Here is a 20,219-nt window from a genome sequence, read left to right as displayed (position 1 = left end):
TTGGAGCTCAGTTATCTCAGCAAACAACTGACCCATCAACATCATACTTGGTTCCTGAAATTTTCCTTCTTAGGAAACTTAGTGCCTGGGACTTTATTTGCATTGAGTTAGTAATAACTGCAGTCATTTGTGTGGGGGTGGGGGATTGAAGTGTTTAGTATTTCAGTTAGTAACTGGATGTGTTATTAATTTGGTGTCACATTTTAGTCATTTTCTAAGAGACGCGGCTTATCGGTGTTAGATGTGTGAACAGCCTGCCTTCAGAATGTTGGTTAGGAGGAGACATTTACTTGCCTCTGCTTTTTGTTCCCTGGAAAACAGTGTAAAACTTGCATGAATTTGATTTTCCCAGAGAGCACTGCTTCCCAGGAAACAGGCTGAAGGAACTTTGGAAAAGGTGGTGTCTTCACCCCACTCCTGAGTTAAAGACAAATACTTCAACCACATAATTAAAGTTTTCTTCAAAAAATAGGGGATTGTGAACAGACACTGGCAGGAATCCAAAATTCTAATTTCTGACTATGATTTAATTTCAATTTTAAATAAATCGGTTTTTAATTTAAAAAGAGTGAGCTTCATAACATTAGCAATGATTGCAACATTAAGCCCAGTGTTCACAATCTAGCAATATAAAACATTATTTATATCTGAATCGTAAACAGCCTTTTGAAATGGATTATGGTTTTTCTCCCTATTCTAATACAACCTGGAGGGTACTAAAAAGTGTTGTGTGAAATTAACATTCTGCTGACTTTCGCCTATAAATGAGAAGCGAGCTATTAACATTTGTGTATTTTCATTATGTAAATTGTGTTAACACATGCCCACAAATTGCCACCAGCAATGCAATAATTTTCTCTCAGTGATCATAATGTGTCCAAGTGAGTCATTTTGATTATGACATGCTAATTACATATTGCCTTTTTTCAGATTCAGAAAAACCAGGGATCTTTAATGGTAAGCTTTATGAGTTCAGAAAAAAATTCACTTTTCTTTTTCCTGATGGCTGCTTCCTTTGCATGCTTGAATGCCTTGTTTTAAACTTAGCAAATTGCATTTTGAAGAAAATGCAAACCTTTAACTGCCTGTATTAGATTAGGTACCATTAGAAATAATAGAACATCCTGAGCATCAATGTTTTTATAAGAGTTTGCTGTTGTTGATTAATCTTGCTATATTTTATTGCATTAATGATTTTTTTCTTTCCACTCCACTGTAAAGACATTGCACAGAGGCTAATACTTTTTCCTCTCTTCTTTCCCGTTGCAGCCTCTCCAGCTTCTGCAGTGCATTGTTGATGAGGTGAGGCATCGTCTTATGTGCTTTCACTCCTAAAGTCATTCCTAATGGTGTGGAAAGCTTATATTTTGTTTCCTAATGAAGCACAGTGCCCAACATCCTCGGAGCAAGTTGTGTTGTATGGCTCTGAGCTGTGTTACGTGGACCGGCCTTGTCCGGAGTCCCACTCTCCTGATTCTGGCCCAGAATCCCTGCCCAAACAGATTGTCCCATGGGCTGGTCCTCAGGGGTATCAGAAGCCCTAAAGACAAAACAGGGTGATATCAATTCATCCTCTTCTCCCTGGCCAGATGGGGATAGAGCCGGAAATTAAAGTGGTATCATTTTTTTTTCCATAGCAGATATTTAAAGTCATTCCAGTAGGCAAGGGTCAGAGTCGAACAGCAAACATAAGCTGGATAAAATTTGTCTCCCTTGCTTTATTTACCCAAAGCATAGCGGGGTGATAAAAATGTTCCAAAGCTCTGGGTCAACAGTTCAGCCTTAATTTCCTAAATAGGCATTTTCCCCAGAATACATTCCTAACTTCTGCTTTTAACTAGAACCCGCACATTTTAAGTCCTTCTACCTCTGATAATCCTTATCCATCGAGTTCCATTGTCCCTTTGCCTTCATGGAGTTAATCTACCGGCATTTCTTTCTCAGTCTACTTTTTCTACTCCTTCTTCTGAATTTAAAGTCTGTTTTTCTGTAAATTAGCAGAGCACAAGGCTTGTAGTACACAATGCTCCCAATTAAGAAAACACTAATGTTTTTTAAAAACTGACTTTCTGGGCTTGGGCTTGCCTACAGGCAATGTTTATTTTTTAAACTTTAATTTTACAATATTTAAAACACTTGTAATGAAGGCGATAAATGATTCAGATAGGAAAGTTTGAAAGAAAAAAAACAAATCGTAATTCATAATTATTCCTCTCAATTAAACATCTGTATAACCAGTTATGAGATTTAGGGGAAAAAATAAAGATCCTCCTAGGAAAAAAACAAACGCACACACATATCACAATAATAGTAAGAATGGGGCTCTAACATCCTTAATGGTTGCATCCGTCAGTCCATATATCCCCTGCAAGCCATAAACCATGTTAGTGCAAAAATGAAGGCATCGTCCTGAAACAAATGGAGGTCCCATTATCTCAAATATCAGACAGGCCCCCTGGATCTAATAGCTCATCAATATCTTCTGTCATCTTAGATTCCAAAAGCGTCCTATCCCCATCAGAATCCTCCCAATTAAACTGATTTTCCTGAGGTTCCCCCTCCAGGGTTGCTCAGGGACATTCCCAGGGAAACTTGGCTACCCAGTCAGATGCACAGACTGCTGGGCTCTCTGGACTCCACTGATCTTGCCTGGCCGGGCTCCTGAGCATTAGAACATTCAGGTACAGATACCCCTCACCAGCAATACATGCATTGCTGGTGAGCTAATTTGAGGTTTTTCTGAATCAAACAGATACTTTCATTCCGTATTTAAAGTAGTAATGATCGCTGTTAAATGTAAAATATTTCCACTTGCTTGATTTGGGCAAATCCTGAGACTTTTGAAATTATCCTAAAGAGATGTTCTAAGGCAGGATGGTATGTGGGAAGGATAGTAGCATGTGACTTAAATGGTATGTTTTTCTTTATAGCATTTCTTCCTCAGTTGAGAGAAAAATATAATGTAAACACCTGTTCCCATTTATGCAAAAGACATATTAAAAATATCTTCTTCAAGGAAACTTGCGAAATTTACATTGAATTTACTAGAACAAACATAAATTGATCTTGGAACTGAGCTGATGTTCCATGATGAGTATTAGGAAAGAATTGGCCAACTGACCTGCCTTATGCAAAGTGCATCCTAGCTTCTAAGAAAGAAAGGATGGTGGGACTGGGGGGGAGGTGTTAATTACTGTGCTTGTCCCATGTTTGTCACATTTCCCATTGCAGTGATACAGTGTTTCTCAAAGGGTAGTCTCAGGACTAACTGCATCAGAATTACCTGAGGCTTTGGTTAAAAATGCAGATTCTTGGACTCAGGTCACTGGATTAGACTTTCTAGGGGTGGAGCCCAGGAATCTACATTTGACCAGCTTCCCAGGTCATTAAGGTTTGAGAACCTCTTCCATAATGTCTTACAGGACTAAATCTGCCCTTTTAGATCCCAGAGGGCTATTAACTATCTATCTTCATTTGTACCTGACTTTTAGGCCTTCTATTCCTGCGTGAAAATAACCAGCTAGGATCTGAGCCGTTTTACTCCTTGTGTGTGGGATATGCCCCGTTGTGAGGTGTGTGTCCAATGACAGTGTGTACTGTTGCTGTTAGAGAAAAGTCGGGTCAGAGTTAGGGGCACCACCCCTAAGGGAGCCTAGTTAGGACAAGATGGATGGATGTATTCAGAGTCGTATACAAAAGAGCTAAGTAAAGCCCAGTGTACCATACTTCATTATTGTGTGGATATAGCTTGCCCTCCCAGCATAACCTGGTAAACAGTGAAGAAGTAATAAGACAAGACCAGGTGGGCAGAAGCCAGCCCTAGAACGGCCAGCAATGAATGTCAGAGCCAGTCCGGGAGTCAGGAAGTAGAATCGTGGAACAAGGCCACAGCTAGCTACCAGATGTCCAAATGGAAGACACCAAAAGTTAAACAGGAGTAAGAATCCTGAATGTGAAATCTGGACTGCGGATCAGGACCTGGAAGGGTAGATAGTCAAGGCAACGAGAGAATCCAGCTCCAGTCAGAAATCAGGGCAATCCAGTTTAATTTTGGTGGGTAGAGTTTACGTGGCTTGGAACTGGCTAACTCAGGATATGCCTGATATCCTCATGATAGTGTCGATGACTCAGACTTGCTTCTCTCAAAAGAACTTCTTCCTTTAAAATTCTTATGTAATTGGGCCCTCTCCAGTTCCTGAATACCTGTGGTGTGAAGTGCTTGATTAATTGTTAAGTGATAAGTGTCTCTGCGTATGCCACGGTGCCCTAGCCATCCGATATCTTTGGGGAATAAGATGGCCCCTATTGTCCAGATAACTGAGATTTACCACTTGAAGCTCTGACATCAATGAGAAATTTTCATTTTTAGAAAGAAGTGTTTCTAAAATGTATTTGCTCTTGGCAGCCTGTTGACAGTGTGTAATGAATATCATTTAACCTTTTCTTGATGACTCAGGTCCTTGTTTTGAACATGATACTGAGCTAAACTTTGATGTATTGATGCCCTCTGGGGTTATAAAATTGTGTGGGGCTTACCTTATTCTTCCACTGAATTTTACCAACCCTTTTGCCTGTGTTTGGCCTTGGCACTCAATAAAATGTCTGGGCCTCTTGAGGTGTGTAGAGCCGTTTATTCCCAGGCTAAATAGCCCTACATGGCTGTGCCGCTGTGCTTGGTACTCTCCTGTGCTCTGTCTCGTGATCATCCCTGCTTTCTTTGGTCACTCTTCATTCTCGACAGTGACCACCTGCTGCCCCCGTGATCTGACCATCTGTCTTCAGTCTTTGCACTCCTGATAGTGACCCTAGTAAAACTAGCAGGTGCCAAATGAAGTCAGAAACCCAAGTGGTATGTGTAAGGTCAGAGCTCACCTGAGTAGGAAGATAGAGGCTTGTGCCTCTCTTTAATGAAGTAAAATGGGTGGGCTCGCGTGCATTCATTCAGCAAATAGTTATCAAAAGTTCCTGCTGTTTGATAGCCCAAGTTGAGCAGACCATGGTGGGGACAGCCTCCAAGCCTAGAGAGCACAGGGCTTCCAGGCCAGCTGTAGACTAGCTGTGTAAGTCACGGTAGAAAGGCAGAAGCACAGTCCCGCGTCCAGAGCCAATACGATGTGCTGGGACTCAGGAAGCTACTTATCCATCCAACACTCTCCCTGGTGCCTAGGGTTCTAGCTTGGCTGGCAGCAAAGGACTGGCCACAATGGTGATGCGGCAGGTATGAATACAGCAATGATTTCTGAGTCACCAAATCCCAGGCTGGCTGGAGCCCACTAGTGGAGGCCATCAGTGGATTGAGGTTCTGGGAACTGCAAAGATGGAGGCAAGGACGTCACCCTTGAGCCTGCCCCTAAGTAATTCACACATGAAAAAGATATGGACACAGAAATGAATAGTATGGCTCAGTGTAGGGTGCGTCTGTAGAACCCAGAGACAGGAGAGTTTGTCCTGGGGGTGATAAGGAGAAGCCCTCCCCAGGGAAGGTGGCATTTAAGCTAGGTCTTAAAAAGAATGAGTAGGAGCTTCCCAGGTCAAGAAAAGAGAAAAGTAAATGTTAGACAGAAATCCTTTTCGTGAATCATTTTTAAGTTCACATATGTGTTTCAGAATGTTCAGGTTGTCTAAAATATGACAACCAGAAAAATGGATTATTACTTTCAGTGTATATATGTTTCAAACATATTACAACTAAAAATAAATTCCTACCTAACATCTGTAGGTACTCAGGAAGACAATTAGCAAATCCCTAATTTAGACTTCTGTTTATTTACTTTACTAGTAAAAAAGTGAATTCTTTTAAGTCATCTTTATACCCAGTCAGAAATATCTTCTACCTTAAAATGTTGATTTTTTTAGAACTGCAAGGCCAACAGACACACGAAAAGATGCTCAACATCACTAATCGTCAGGGAAATACAAACCAAAACCACAATGAGTTTTCACCTCACACCTGTCAGAATGGCTGGAATCAAAAAGACTAGAAATAACAAGTGTTGGCGAGGATGTGGAGAAAAAGGAACCCTCGTGCACTGTTGGTGGGAATGTAACTTGGTGCAGCCACTGTCGAAAACAGTATGGAGGTTCCTCAGAAATTTAAAAATAGAAATACAATACGATCCACTAGTTCCACTACTGGGTATTTATCCAAAGAAAACAGAAACACTAATTTGAAAAGATATGTGTGCCTCTGTGTTCATTGCAGCATTATTTATTATAGCAAAGATATGGAAGAACCCAAGTGTCCACTGATAGATAAATAGGTAAAGATGTGTACACACACACACACACACATACACACACACACAGTGGAATATTACTCAGCCATAAAAAAGAATGAGATCTTGCCATTTGTGACAACATGGATGGACCTAGAGCGTGTCATGCTAAGTGAAATAAGTCAGGCAAAGAAAGACAAATACTATATGGTTTCACTTATATATGGAATCTAAAAAAAACAAAAACAAAGAAAAGCAGAGACAGACTCATCGATACAGAGAACAAACTGGTTGCCAGAGGTTGAGGGGGGAGCAGGCAAAATGGGTGAAGAGCAGTGGGAGGTACAGGCCTCCAGATATGGAATGAATAAGTGTCAGAAATGGAAGCTGTGGCATAGGGAACATATTCCCTATGAATATATATCTCTGTGACTGTGATCGCATTGTATTGGTGGCAGATGGTAGCCACACTTGTGGTGAACACAGCATAACAGAGAGAGTTGTCAGATCACCGTGTTGTACACCTGAAACTAGCATAACATTGTGTGTGTCAACTATATTCAAATAAAAAAAAATTAAGAACTACAAGATTTGTGAAATTCCGCAATTTGTATTCTGAAATAGAAGCACAGACTTTCAGTGTTCATTACTGGGCTATAATTGGACCAGGTATGAAGACAAACAATAGGCTTGATTGTTGAAGGTGCTAGCTGAATAATTCTGAGATACACCAATTGTTCTTCCCTAATGTGAATAGAAAGGAAAAAGGATTTGGTCTTAGGAATGACATGCCATAGCACTCTACGTAGAACATCTGGGTGGGTCTGCAGTGTTTGGAGGGAAATTTTTAGCTATCAATGCCTGTACTAGAAAGGAAGAAAGATCTCAAATCAGTAACTTAACCTTGTACTGTAAGAAACTAGAAAAAGAAGAGCAAACTACACACAAAGCAAGCAAGAGGAAGGAAATAAAATTAGAGTGAAAGGGGCGCCTGGGTGGCGCAGTCGGTTAAGCGTCCGACTTCAGCCAGGTCACGATCTCGCGGTCCGTGAGTTCGAGCCCCGCGTCGGGCTCTGGGCTGATGGCTCAGAGCCTGGAGCCTGTTTCCGATTCTGTGTCTCCCTCTCTCTCTGCCCCTCCCCTGTTCATGCTCTGTCTCTCTCTGTCCCAAAAATAAATAAACGTTGAAAAAAAAAATTTTTTTTAAATAAAAAAAAAAATTAGAGTGAAAATAAACAAAATAGATAATAAAAAATAGAGAAAATCAATGAAACCAGAAGTTGCTTCTTTGCAAAGATAAATTGACAAACTTTTAGCTAGACTGACCAAAGAGAGAGACAGAGAGAGAGAGAGAAAGAAAGACTCAAATGTCTAAATCGAGAATGTAAGGAGGCTCCTTACTACCAACCTTACAGAATTAAAAAGGTCTGTAAGAAAATGAAAAGGGGGCACCTGGGTAGCTCAGTCAGTTGAATGTCTGACTCTTAATTTCAGCTCAGGTCATAATCCCAGGGCCATGAGATCAAGCCCTGCATTGAACTCTACGCTGAGTGTGGAGCCTGCTTAAGATTCTTTGTCTCTGCCCCTTCTCCCCATTTGTTCGTGTTCTCCCCCCCTCCTTCCCTTCCTCTCTCTTCTCTCTCTCTCTCTTTCTCTCTTTCTCTATCTCAAATAAAAAAATAAGGGGCGCCTGGGTGGCGCAGTCGGTTAAGCGTCCGACTTCAGCCAGGTCACGATCTCGCGGTCGGTGAGTTCGAGCCCCGCGTCGGGCTCTGGGCTGATGGCTCAGATCCTGGAGCCTGTTTCCGATTCTGTGTCTCCCTCTCTCTCTGCCCCTCCCCCGTTCATGCTCTGTCTCTCTCTGTCCCAAAAATAAATAAACGTTGAAAAAAAAAAATTTTAAAAAAAAAATAAATAAATAAAATGACACGAACAATCATATGCCAGCAAATTGGATAACCTAAATGAAATGGACAAATTCCTAGAAAAACACAAACTGCCAATACTGACTCAAGAAATACAGAATCTGAATAGAATTATAACAGTAAATAAGATTTTTTTAAAACTTTCCACAAAGGAAGGCCCAGGACCATATGGTTTCATGAGTTTGTCATGAATTGTAACAAATGTTTAAAGAAGATTTAACACCAGTCCTTCTCAAACTCTCCAAAAAATAGAAGAGAACACTCCCTATCTTCTTCCATGATACCAGTAGTATCCTGATACCAAAGCCAAACAGACTTCACAAGAAAACTTATCAATGTAAATGCAAAAATGCTCAAGAAAATACCAGTAAACTGAATCCAGCAGCATATAAAAGAAATTATACATCATAACCAAGTGAGATTTATCCTCAAAATACAAGATTGGCCCAATGAAAATCAGTCAATATAATATACTAGATTAGTAGAATAAAGAACGAAAATCCCATGATCATCTCAGCAGATACAAAAAAGCATCTAACAAAAATCCACCACCCTTTCTTGATAAAACACACACACACACACACACACACACACACACACACAACGAAGTTGAAAGAGAAGGGGACTTCAACAGCCTGATAAAGAACATCTAATGCCCCACAGCTAACATCTTATTTCATGATAAAAGACTGAAAGCTTCCCACCCTAAGAACAGGAAAAGACCAGGATGTTCACTCTCACCACTTCTGTTCAACTTTGTTCTAGAGATTCTACCCAGGAAAATTAGTCAAGAAAAAGAAAAGGTGGGGCACCTGGGTGGCTCGGTCGGTTAAGCGTCCGACTTCAGCTCAGGTCATGATCTCGCGGTCCGTGAGTTCGAGCCCCGCGTCGGGCTCTGTGCTGACCGCTCAGAGCCTGGATCCTGTTTCGGATTCTGTGTCTCCCTCTCTCTCTGACCCTCTCCCATTCATGTTCTGTCTCTCTCTGTCTCAAAAATAAATAAACGTTAAAAAAAATTTTTTTTAAAGAAAAAGAAAAGGCATCCAGGTTGAAGAGGAAGATGTAAAACTATATTTAATAGATGACATGATATTTTGTATAGAAAACACTAGAAAATACACACAAAAAGACAGTTGATAAATGAGTTCAGCAGGGTTGTAGGATACAAGAACACACAAAAATCAATTGTATTTCTATACACATGTAATCCAAAATGAACTATCCAAAAATGAAATGAAAACAATTCAAGTTACTCTCTCAAAAATAGATAAACATTAAAAAAAAATAATAAATTTAAAAAAGGGGGCGCCTGGGTGGCTCAGTTGGTTGGACATCCAACTTGGGCTTGGGTCATGATCTCGCGGTTTGTGGGTTTGAGCCCCACGTCAGGCTCTGTGCTGACAGCTCGGAGTCTGGAGCCTGCTTCGGATTCTGGGTCTCCCTCTCTCTCTGCCCCTTCTCTGCTCATGCTCTCAAAAATAGGTAAACATTATCATCAAAAGAATCAAAAATAATAAAAGACTTGGAAAACCACAAAACATTATTGAAAGAAATTTAAGACCTAAATAAATGGGAAGACACCCATGTGCAGGGAATGGAAGACTTAATATTGTTAACATGGCAGTACTCCCCAAATTGATCTACAGATTCAGTGCAGTCTCTGTCACAATCCCAGTGGGCTCTTGCAGAAATGGATGAGCTGATCCCAAAATGCATAGGGAAATGCAAGGAACTCGGAATAGCCAAAACAATCTTGAAAAAAAAAAAGAGAGAAAGTTGGAGGATTCATACTTCCTGATTTCATAACTCCAAAATTACTGTACTCAAGATGGTATGGTGTTGGCATAAGGGCAGGCATATGGAATAGAATGGAGAATCCAGAGATAAACCCACATATCCATGCTCAGTTGTTTTCCAGCGAAGACGCCAAGACCATTCAGTGGTGAAAGAATCGTTTTTTTGACAAACGATGCTGGGACAGTTGGATGTCCACATGCAAAAGCATGAATTTGGACCCCTACTGATATCATATACAAAAATTAATTCAAAAGAGGTGAAAGACCCAAATGTAAGCACTAAAACCATGAAACTCCTAAAAGGGAACATGGATGTGACACCCAAGAGCATAAGTGAGGGAAGAAACATGGTTCTTCATCAAAATGTAGAATGTTTATGTGTCAAAAGGTGGCATCGAAAGTGGAATCACTGCAATCACACCAGGGTTCCAGGCCAACCACAGGTCTTTTGTGCCTCAGGGCCAGAAGTGGGGGAGGTGATGGCTTTCCATATAAGGTCTTGTGGCCGGGAAAGGGGGTTTGACAGGAAGGCCACAGTGGGGACGAGGGAAGGAAGATGGAAAGGAAGTGGCCAGCTGAGTGATAAACAAAAACTGAAGGAAATGGGTGGGGTGGGGGGTGTTGCTGTAGGGCCTGGCCTGGGGTCCTTGACGATGAATAAAGTAAAGCTTAGGATGGGAACAGACTCTCTTGGCATCACCACCACCACCACCATCATCATCATCATCATCATAGCTAATAACCCATCATTACAAGCCTCCCTTTATAAGAAGTCTGTACCTTCATTGAGTCCTTATGACTCTAACCATAAATTTTAATGAAGACATACGAAAACCTCCACTATTAGCTGCCTGATGGGCATATGCACATCATTACAGTGGCATTAAAAAGAGCCCTTATGAATGGGGACAGTCGTCCACCTCACCAAACACCTGAACTCACAAGAACTCTTCACATGGACGCAGCTCCTCTGACATTTTCTAGAAATGCCAGCAAACATGTCCCATGCTGGAAGAAAGCAGTGTTTGATGGCGGTGCCCGCCTGGCAGAAGAGGGTGGAGGTTAATCACGCGGCTAGACGCTTTGACATGAACCAGGAGAACCAAGAGGTAGCTAACATCTCTGTTCTAGCAGAGGGTGACGTGTGAAGACGGGGATGAGAAGATTGAGGACCGGGAAAGGGGGAGGAAAAGAGGGAAGAGTCTACTTTGAAAGCACATTATTAAAAAGCTTCTAAGTTTTTCTCTCTGCCTTGTTTCTCCTACTGCTCGACCTCCACAGTGTATCTGTAGTTTTAAAAATACAGGTCTCAACCTCTCAAACCTTCCGGGGATCACCCTATCCATGAGATAGTGTCTCAGCTTCTTAGCAAGGCATTTGAGTCTCTCATCCGTATTTATTTCAGCCTCACTTTGGGTCAGTCAGTGGTCTTCAGACTTGCTGCACGCTTTCACACCTGTGCTGGTGCCCCTCCCCCTGCTTGGAATGACCTCTTCAGCCTCTTCACCTTGCCCATGCCTAAGCATGCTCTAAAGCCCAGCTCACATGTCGTCTCCTCTTTGAAGCTGTCCCTGTTACCTTCCTACCTCTTCATCCTGCCACACTCCTGCCCAATGCTAGGTGGAATTCAGCATAGCATTGGTTACAAAAGCTTTGTTACAGTTTTTATCATACGGAATCAAATTTAGTTCCTGAGTTTGTCTTCTACTAGATCATGAAGTCATCCAGCCCAGGAATTTATCCCAACACCTGGTAGAGAGAATAGCCCAAGCAGGAGCTCAGTAAACGCTCCTTGGAGTAAATTTAAAAACTATATATATATATATTTTTTTAATTTACTATTTTATATTTAAATATATATATATATATATATATATATATATATATATATATATATTTTTTTTTTTTTTTCCTGGCAGAGTTTTCCTACACAAAACTACTGAGGTCCATCCTATCCAGCAGAGTAGGGCCTCTGATCTATAACACAGCAGCTAAGTACAGAGGCCATCATAGAGAAACTCATTTCTTATTTTTTTCTTTGAAAATCTTTTTATTGAAATAATAAATTACTTAACAAAATACACCCTTTTAAAGTATACAGCTCAGTCCCAGAACATTTCCGTCACTCCACAAAAAACCTAGTACCTGTTAGCAGTCACTCATAATTCCTCTGTCCCCTCCAATCTGTGGCAACCACTAATTAATCTATTTTCTGTCCCTGTGGATTTCCCTATTGTGGACATTTCGTGTAGATTGGGCCGTATAATATCTGGTTTTTGTATGTTTGGTTTCTTTCATTTAACATGATGTTTTCAAGGTACTTCCATGCTGTGGCATTTATCAGTAATTCATTCCTATTTATGGCTGAATAATATCCTGTTGTATGGGTATACCACATACCGTTTATTTATCAATTGAACATTTGGGCTGTTTCTGCTGTTTGGCTATTATGAGTAACGATGTTATGAACATCTGTGTGCAAGTTTTTATGTGGACATATGTTTTCAACTCTCTTAGATATATACCTAGAAGTGGAATTGCTGGATCATATGAAAATTCTATTTAACTTTTTGATGAGCTTCCAAACTGTATTTCACAACAGCTGCCCTATGTTATGTTCCCAGCAGCAATTTATGAGGGCTCAAACTTCTCTACATTCTTGCCAGCACTTGCTGTTTTCTGTTTTTTGTTTTTGCTTTTGTTTTTGTTTTTAATTATAGTCTTCCTGGTAGATGTGAAGTAGCCTCTCTTATGGTTCTGATTTGTGTTTCCCTTGTAATTGATGATGCTGGGACTATTTTCATATGTTTATTGGCCATTTGAATAACTTCTTTGGAAAAAGGTCTGTTCAATTCCATTGTCCGTTTTTAAATTGGGTTATTTGTCTTATTATTGAGTTGTAACCGTTCTTTATATATTCTAGATATGAGAGTCTAAATGTTTTCTCCCATTTTGTGGATTTTCTTTTCACTTTCTTGGTGTTCTGTGACACACAGAAGTTTTAAATTTATTTTTTTGGAACTTGAAACCATTCTGGTTTGATCAGAGGGTGGGCAGGCTTAAATCTCCACCCTATCTGTACCCACCCTTGGCACCCACATAAAAGTTCTTGGAGTTCCATTAATTATAGTATGAAAACCATTGATTGTATCCCGAACAGTCATTCTGTAAACCTGTATTAATCCCAGAGCTAGGTATTGGGGTTAGGGATGCAGTTGCTACCATTAAAATTTTTCTACTCTAGTCAGGGAAGCAGACCAGTAACAGTCATATCTAAATAGATCGCTTTAAACTGCCGGTAGTGTAAGTCATGGGAGACTTGATGGCCTGAGCTCTCAGGAGCACACTGGCTCTTTTTTTAACCACACATAAATGGGTATTAACGACAAGGTTTTTAATGATGTTTGCAGCTATAGAACTTCTATACTAAAAAGTGTGGACAAGGTGCTGGGAAACACAGACAAGAGGGCTGATGATAGGATGATAACGTACCAGAGGTCTCTACAGAGAATGGGACCCCAAAGAGCAAGGGGGAGTTAGGCTCAGAGATACCTGAAGCCCCCACCAGGAGTTCATCATGGCTGCAGTGCTTGGCAGAGTTTTAACAGATGAGACAAGGGCCACATTTCAAAGGATCTTTACACTGTGCCTAAAGGCATTTTCGGGGGGCGGGGCATACCGAAAGCTTTAAACTGGATCGGTGGAACCAAATTTGTGTTTCAGAAAAATCACTGACAGGGTTGTGGAAGGTGGTTTGGGAAAGGCCCTTAGGAAGCTGTAGTTCTGATCAGAGATTATGAGGGCTTTCATTAGCCTTAGCATGTTTGAAGAGTATTTAGGAGATAGAATAAACAGACTTTGGCAAGTAATTGGATGTAGGGGAGAGTGGAGAGGTGGGGTCAGGGATGAAGCATGCAGCTTGGGCAGCTAGGCCCTCACGGGCATGAGTCCCACAGAGAGAAAGACATGTTCACGGGAAGAAGACGATTAGCATTCTGTTCATAAGATGGCACCACGTGCCTCATTCAAGATGCTATTAATTCCTGTTCTAGACCCAATTATAAGTAGTTTTATCAACTAGACTCTAAGTACCTAGGCTTTTCATTTCTAGCTTTATACTGCTGCACCTAAAGTGCAGGGGTCACTTATGAATATTCGTTGAATGAAATGTATACATAATTATAAGAACTTACTACCTGTCTTTTCAAGGCTTCAGAAGAACCAGTCCAAAAACTAAGAGAGTATATGATGAGAAGGCACTTAACTAATATATGTGGTCCTTTATCGAAATTCTAAAGTCTAGCCTTAACCTCTATGGTTTACAGAATGTTTCCCCAGGGAAACATGTTGCTTTCCCATAACACTCCATTTTACAGATGAGGAAACTGAGTGACAGTCAAAGGATATGGCTCTTTCCACTTACTACACTATAACTGACCTTGCCAGAAGGAAAAAGTGGCAGCTGAACATTCTGACATCACAAAGAGAGATTATTTTAAAAGCTATAGAAAAAACAACTTAGAAACATTGCAGACATGCCCCAAGGGCATAGATCTATTGCAACACAGTTCGGTTTCGCTGTCTATGAGAATGACTCCAGGTCTTTAAGAAAGAATTGAATTCTATTCTGCATATCTGTTTAAATCGGCAGGAAGGAGCTTGACTCCTTTTAGAAAGATTTATATATACCAAAGGTTTAACTCCTAAACCCTCTGGTTGTCTTAAAAAGATTCATTCATGGAGAATCACTCATTCCCAGACAGGTTACTGAGGGCTGGTTAACTGAGGAGCTGCTGGGCTATGAACACAGCAGGTGCTCTCTGGGGGCAGAGGGTTGGGGTGAAAATGGTTGCCTAAGAAAATCTCCCTGGAATTCAAAAAGTGGTATTAACCAACCCCAGAGGAAATAATATGCATTCACTTTTTTTGCCTAGGGGACTTTGCCATCATTCTGGCTTCTGAAGTTAGTAAAAAGTAAAAGGAATCCTCATCCCCTCAGCTCCCAGCCTCCAAAGGCTGGCCTATTCCTTTTACAATATGTAACTGCATGTGGTTTACAGTGAGACAAGAATTGCTGGCCTGAGCTTTCTGACGTCCTATGCAGGCCCTGAGCTTCTTCCCACATAGCTAACACTCTGACCACTCCAGTAAATGGGTGTTGATATGCAATCCCATGATGTTTATAACTTGTATGAATTAGTGACTGAGGCATTAGAAACTTGGTAAGTTAATACGAGGGGATATACAATAGTCTTGTCCTCCAGCGATATTGCTAACTAGACCTGTATCCCATACAGTTGGGAATATATAATTGGGACCCTGAAAACTGATACTCCTCTTTTATGTAAGGCAGCCTTTAGAAATCTAATACCTCCTTTGAAAAGTCCAGTATGCTTAAATTAATGCAGTTTGGCTGGTTTGAAGATTGAAAATAGGTTAACATTAAGGCCATGATTCCTTTAGTAATTACTTTTTCTATTGGTAATAACTGTTTCTTTAGAAATGACATTAACATTCTACCAAAACACAGCAGTAATCCAAAAGTTAATGTTCTGTTCATTTATAATTATATTTAATTCATATTTATGAGTTGTCGGGAGGGAGGAGAAAGAAAGAAGTGAGTTTAAAAAATGTAACAGAAGAAACAAGTTAAAAGCAAAATTTTTCCTGATAGTCTGAAGGATGTACAAAGTCACCTAAATGGAAAAAAATAATTTCCAAAGACACAGTTATATAAATTCAGATTTTATTAGCTACTGCTGAAAAAAATCTGTATTTTTATTATTTCCTAGTGGCACTGAGTGAATTCAGTGGATAGACTTTCACCATTTCTTCTTTTTCACTAACTGAAATATTAGCATAAATGTCCCTATGATTTAGATTTCAGTAAGTCAATTAGATTTGGGTTTTGTTTGTTTGTTTTTAACCAGGAAAAATTCTGCATCTTTAGGCAGTCATTGAACAAGTAGCCTTGTGTTGTTTTCTTTGAATTGTCCATGAAGCCTGATGTATTATTAATGAATTAATTTCTTGGTGGTGGAGGCGTATGAATAGCGTTCTGTGAATGGGCAGTTGCCTGGTGGGGCCAGTTTTGGCTGCTGTCATTTAACATGTGTTGCTCTATTGTGAAGTCTTATCCAGCCGTAGGACAATGCTCATTTAATCCACCATGATGGGACCTACACACCCTGAGCCCAAGTTGGATGCCAGGGTCAGTTACCCAGCAGCTCAGGCTGGGGCACTGCTCCGCCTCACTGCCGAGTTGATGTAATCATTTTGCCTGCCGTTCATTTTCCCTAAACCAGGGAAAACGCGTATGTGAACAGTGCAAATGTTCTCAAAAGAGATTCCAAACCGATCGGCTGGGGTGTTGCCTCCATTCCAGAATGGAGGCAGCATTCCAGGGAGTATAAGTTCCTTCCTTCCTCCTGGAAATGGAAGCGTCTGGGCCCCCAAGATCCCTGATGTTCTGAGGTCCAGAGTAGCAGATGGCATTATGATTTTCCAAATCCTGATGAACATTCTAACTGAACTTGTTCATTTCACAGTATGTAGTTCTATTTTTTTTTTCACTTCCTCCCCCTTCTTCCCTCCCTGTCTCCCTCCCTCCCTGTCTTTGTTCCTCTCATATTGACTAATTTTAAACCGACGTGCTATCTTCTTTACCCAGCTTTAAATTCCCTTCTCCCCGAGTTTATTGTTTGGAACCAGGTACAGCACAATTTCGCATATAGTTTTCAGCCTTTGAGTCACAGCTCACACAGCCTTTGAATTTGTTTATCAAAATGTGTGAGCAGCTACCACCAGAACTCCTCCTCCACGGAGCCCCTGGAAGTTCGGCTTCCCCCTTATCCGTAGCTTGCAGCACAGGTGGCAAATGGCGGTGATTATTCTAACAGTCGAGTGAACATCAGGAGGACATACAGTGTGACGATGTGGTCTTTGGATTTCAGTGAGTTCTCGGAGTCTGACTTGATGGTGTTATGGCTTGTTGATTTTTCAGGACACGGACCTGCCAGGTTCTTGCCCTTGAACGGTGTGTGGATGTAGTTCAGGTGTCTCCGTGCCAACCCCTTACCTATGAAAAGAGGAATAATTCCTTTCATTTCAGAATCTGTTAAGCGTTATTATTCTCCCATAGATTTTCCTCTTTTGCTTTTGTTTAATATAGTTGATGATCTACCTGTAATCTAAGATTTCTTTTAATCGGCACTTCTGTACATAGAACCTGGTGAAGTGTGTATATTAACATTATAATTTAAGTCCGGGATCAAACATGTGTAGCTGGACTTTTCCTGAGGAAAAAAAATTGACCTTACCAGCATATGAAATTCAAACACTATATAGGGACAAGGTAAAACCACAGGTAGGAATTGCTGAATAATTACCTTTAGACCAGCCTGAGCAGGAAGCTTCCCACGAGGGTGAGCTCATTTAATGGTTCCTAAAACTCAATCTTGTGGATGTCAATGGTCATGCTTGATTATTTGCAGTAGTGTTTTATGGAAAAGCAAAAGAAATGCATTGGGAGGCTACAGACAGAGAGGACAATAACGGGTTTTACTTTTGTAAATGAAATCCCTTTGGTATGAGACAAGCATGTTTTTTGCTGTTCTGCCTACGCCATGGAAAAGGGAGGTATATGTGGATGTTAGTGTGCAAGTATGTGTGTAAGTGTGTGGGTGTGCTATTCATACAGACACCTGTAAATATTACTGTGCACTATAGCCTATGACCAACAAGTGACCTAAAATAAAAAGAGAAAAAACAGTGTTTATTAGCTTTGGAGAGAAAGCAACTGTAAATATGGTTTAAAAGATTAATCCATTTTCCAGTTCTCTACTATTTTCAAGGAATTTTATAAAATATCAAGATCTCTGCCATAGGTTTAGAAAATCTCTAGGTAAATATAAATCTTTTACATGACAAAAATTGTAGAGTAAATGATGGGTTACTTTTGATATTAATGACGACGTGTTTTCCTCTTCTCTTTTTACCTTGATAACTTCTGGAACATGTTTACGAGAAAAAAAATAGGGAAAATCTTTATGATCTCAAAGTTCAGTTACCTGCAGACAGATTCCTTTAGCCCTATTCATTTCTATTTTGTGGTTTTTATAAGCCATCAGGTTGTGATGTTTCCTTGGCTAACAGCTGGGTCTCCCTTGCTTTAAGGGCTTATAGGTCAGGTGGACGTTTCAGTAGCAGAAATTCAGGCCTTTTGCCCCTGGTGCCAGGTCCTTCTGAGACAAGTTAAATGAGCTGCTACTGTCAGCCCAGACCCAGTGGATAGAACTTCACACCAAAATGCCCACACGTGTAATTTGTCACATCTGGCAACCCAGAGCATGGGGTGACCCGGTGTGGAAATTGAATCATCTTTCACTTTCTCTGCTCAAGGCTTGATGTGGAGTGGGGAGTAAAAGGAGGGCTTTCTGGTCTCCAGCTGAGGAGGGTCACAGACACTCTTTTCTGATGATGTCCATCTGCAAGCCTTCCTAAATTCAAAGCCCCATTCCCGGCCGCTGTCCCTCATAACACCCCAAAGATTAGGTTGGTTGTGTCTGCATTGTGAAATCAAAAATACACATAATGGCAAAATACCGATTGTTTCCTCACAGAGTGGCCATGTTTTTAAGTAAACTGAGTGCTGTTTATAAGCATTGACTGACTTTGTAAACTCTAATGTGTAATTACGGTTCACTCATATCTTAAACTGGGCTGCCTCATTCTCTGACTGACCAGGAGCACCTATCCATCTATTTCCCACCTTTCTCTCTCTGACAAGATGTGACTGTCTTCTCCCCGCCTATCCCCACCCCTGCCACAGTCTGTTGTAGCAGCAACTTACAGATGCAAACACTGAGGACCTTCAAAATACTAAAACTGAGCTAATTTCCCAAAATCTACCATTGGATTACACTTTGGACACATAGATTTTTTGGTTTGTAGATAACCTTCTGTGGAGATCTTTAAAGGTGAGGGTGCTTTTTTTGTGTCTTTTTTTTTTTTTTCTCTTGTTTTCAAACAAACCAGGTTTCCTCTTCAGTCCAGAGGAGATTTATCCTATGGATCCTGCAGGTGTCTCGTGAAAATGCTATTTTAAGGCAGTAAACAGCGGAGACTCAAAAACCAATTTGGGGTCTAACAAGGCAAAATTCTGTTCTGCCTGACGTGAAGCCACTGGAATTACAAACAGCCTTTGACCCCAACACTGTGGACAAAAGTGGAGCAGTCTAAGAGAGCCGTGGCAATTAGTGTGAGTCCCAGTGTGTAGGAACAGAAATCGTTGGGCCAAGCCAAAGGAACATCAGGCTTGAATTAGAAAATTTATTTTTTAAGTATTAGTGCATAACTCACTACTGATCAGACTCCACGTGCTGTTAACTACCTACTGGCCTGATGACTTGAGGTCTAGAAATGGGCTCTTAAAAATGTTGGAAGGCTTGCCATATTCTGTTTAACTTGCCAGGCTGGTTTAATCTAACCACATCCCAACTGATCATAGAATTCACCAGTTGGCCAACACCTTGATATTTTGAGAAGTTGCCCTTCTGTCTTCCTTCTCTTACTGCCAGTAAGTATAAAATCTTGGTTTGAAGGAATGTCTGTTTTGCACAAAGAGAAGGGAACAGGACACAGATTAAAATGAATGCCAAGCCCTTACTTGGCCATTTCCTCCATCCTGCAGGGCTGTTTATTAGGGGTGCACACCTTATCCCCCTGAATAATATACCAGTTCTTTAAGGTTATGGATTAAATATCAGACATCCCACAATGCCAGGCTCAGAGCCTTTCACATGGTAGGTGGTCAAGAAAACTATTGACTGAATGAACCAATAAATAAGTAATGAATGACTATCATTTTTTTTTTTTCAGAGAGAGAGTGCGTGCATGTCAAGTTGGGGAGGGGCAGAGGGAGAAAGAGAGAGAGAGAGACTGGGTGAATCTTAAGCACACTCCACATTCAGCGCAGAGCCCAACATGGGGCTCGATCGCAGGACCATGAGATCATGACCTGAGCCGAAATCAAGAGTCAGACACTTAACCAACTAAGCCACCCAGGCGCCTCAGACTATCATTTTTATACAGTATTTCATGTCTGTGCCTTATCAGTGTCTGAATTAACTACCATATCCTTGTCAGGTTTCATTGCCGTATTAATTATGAGTTAAAGGGAAAAATTAAATCCTCAGGTTATTTTTTTAAGCCAAGTTCCCTTAACTGCTTTCCATTTGAATAGTTAGGCCAGCCTTTCCCCTTACATAAAGCTAAGCTCTGCC

The 20,219-nt window shown here is 40.8% G+C and overlaps 1 protein-coding gene across 11 annotated transcripts in view; it reads left to right on the top strand.

Annotated features, from left to right (window-relative positions):
* Positions 1-20,219, top strand: part of MAP2K5 (mitogen-activated protein kinase kinase 5) — a 277,056-nt gene that overhangs the window by 211,183 nt on the left and 45,654 nt on the right. For 6 of the 11 annotated variants that reach the window (XM_045449315.1, XM_045449319.1, XM_045449317.1 and 3 more), the window contains 2 exons: positions 931-957; positions 1,270-1,302. The exons of 2 other annotated variants lie outside the window; for them this stretch is intronic. In XM_045449315.1, the coding sequence (XP_045305271.1) occupies positions 931-957; positions 1,270-1,302 (60 nt within the window). The remainder of the gene's footprint in view (positions 1-930; positions 958-1,269; positions 1,303-20,219) is intronic. 3 more of the 11 variants (XM_045449318.1, XM_045449314.1, XM_045449322.1) reach the window with 1 other exon arrangement.

The sequence above is a fragment of the Leopardus geoffroyi genome, chromosome B3 (genome assembly GCF_018350155.1).
Source record: "Leopardus geoffroyi isolate Oge1 chromosome B3, O.geoffroyi_Oge1_pat1.0, whole genome shotgun sequence".
Lineage (NCBI taxonomy): Eukaryota > Metazoa > Chordata > Mammalia > Carnivora > Felidae > Leopardus > Leopardus geoffroyi.
Note: the sequence above shows the minus strand (reverse complement) of the source record. Positions and strands in the feature narration are given on the sequence as shown.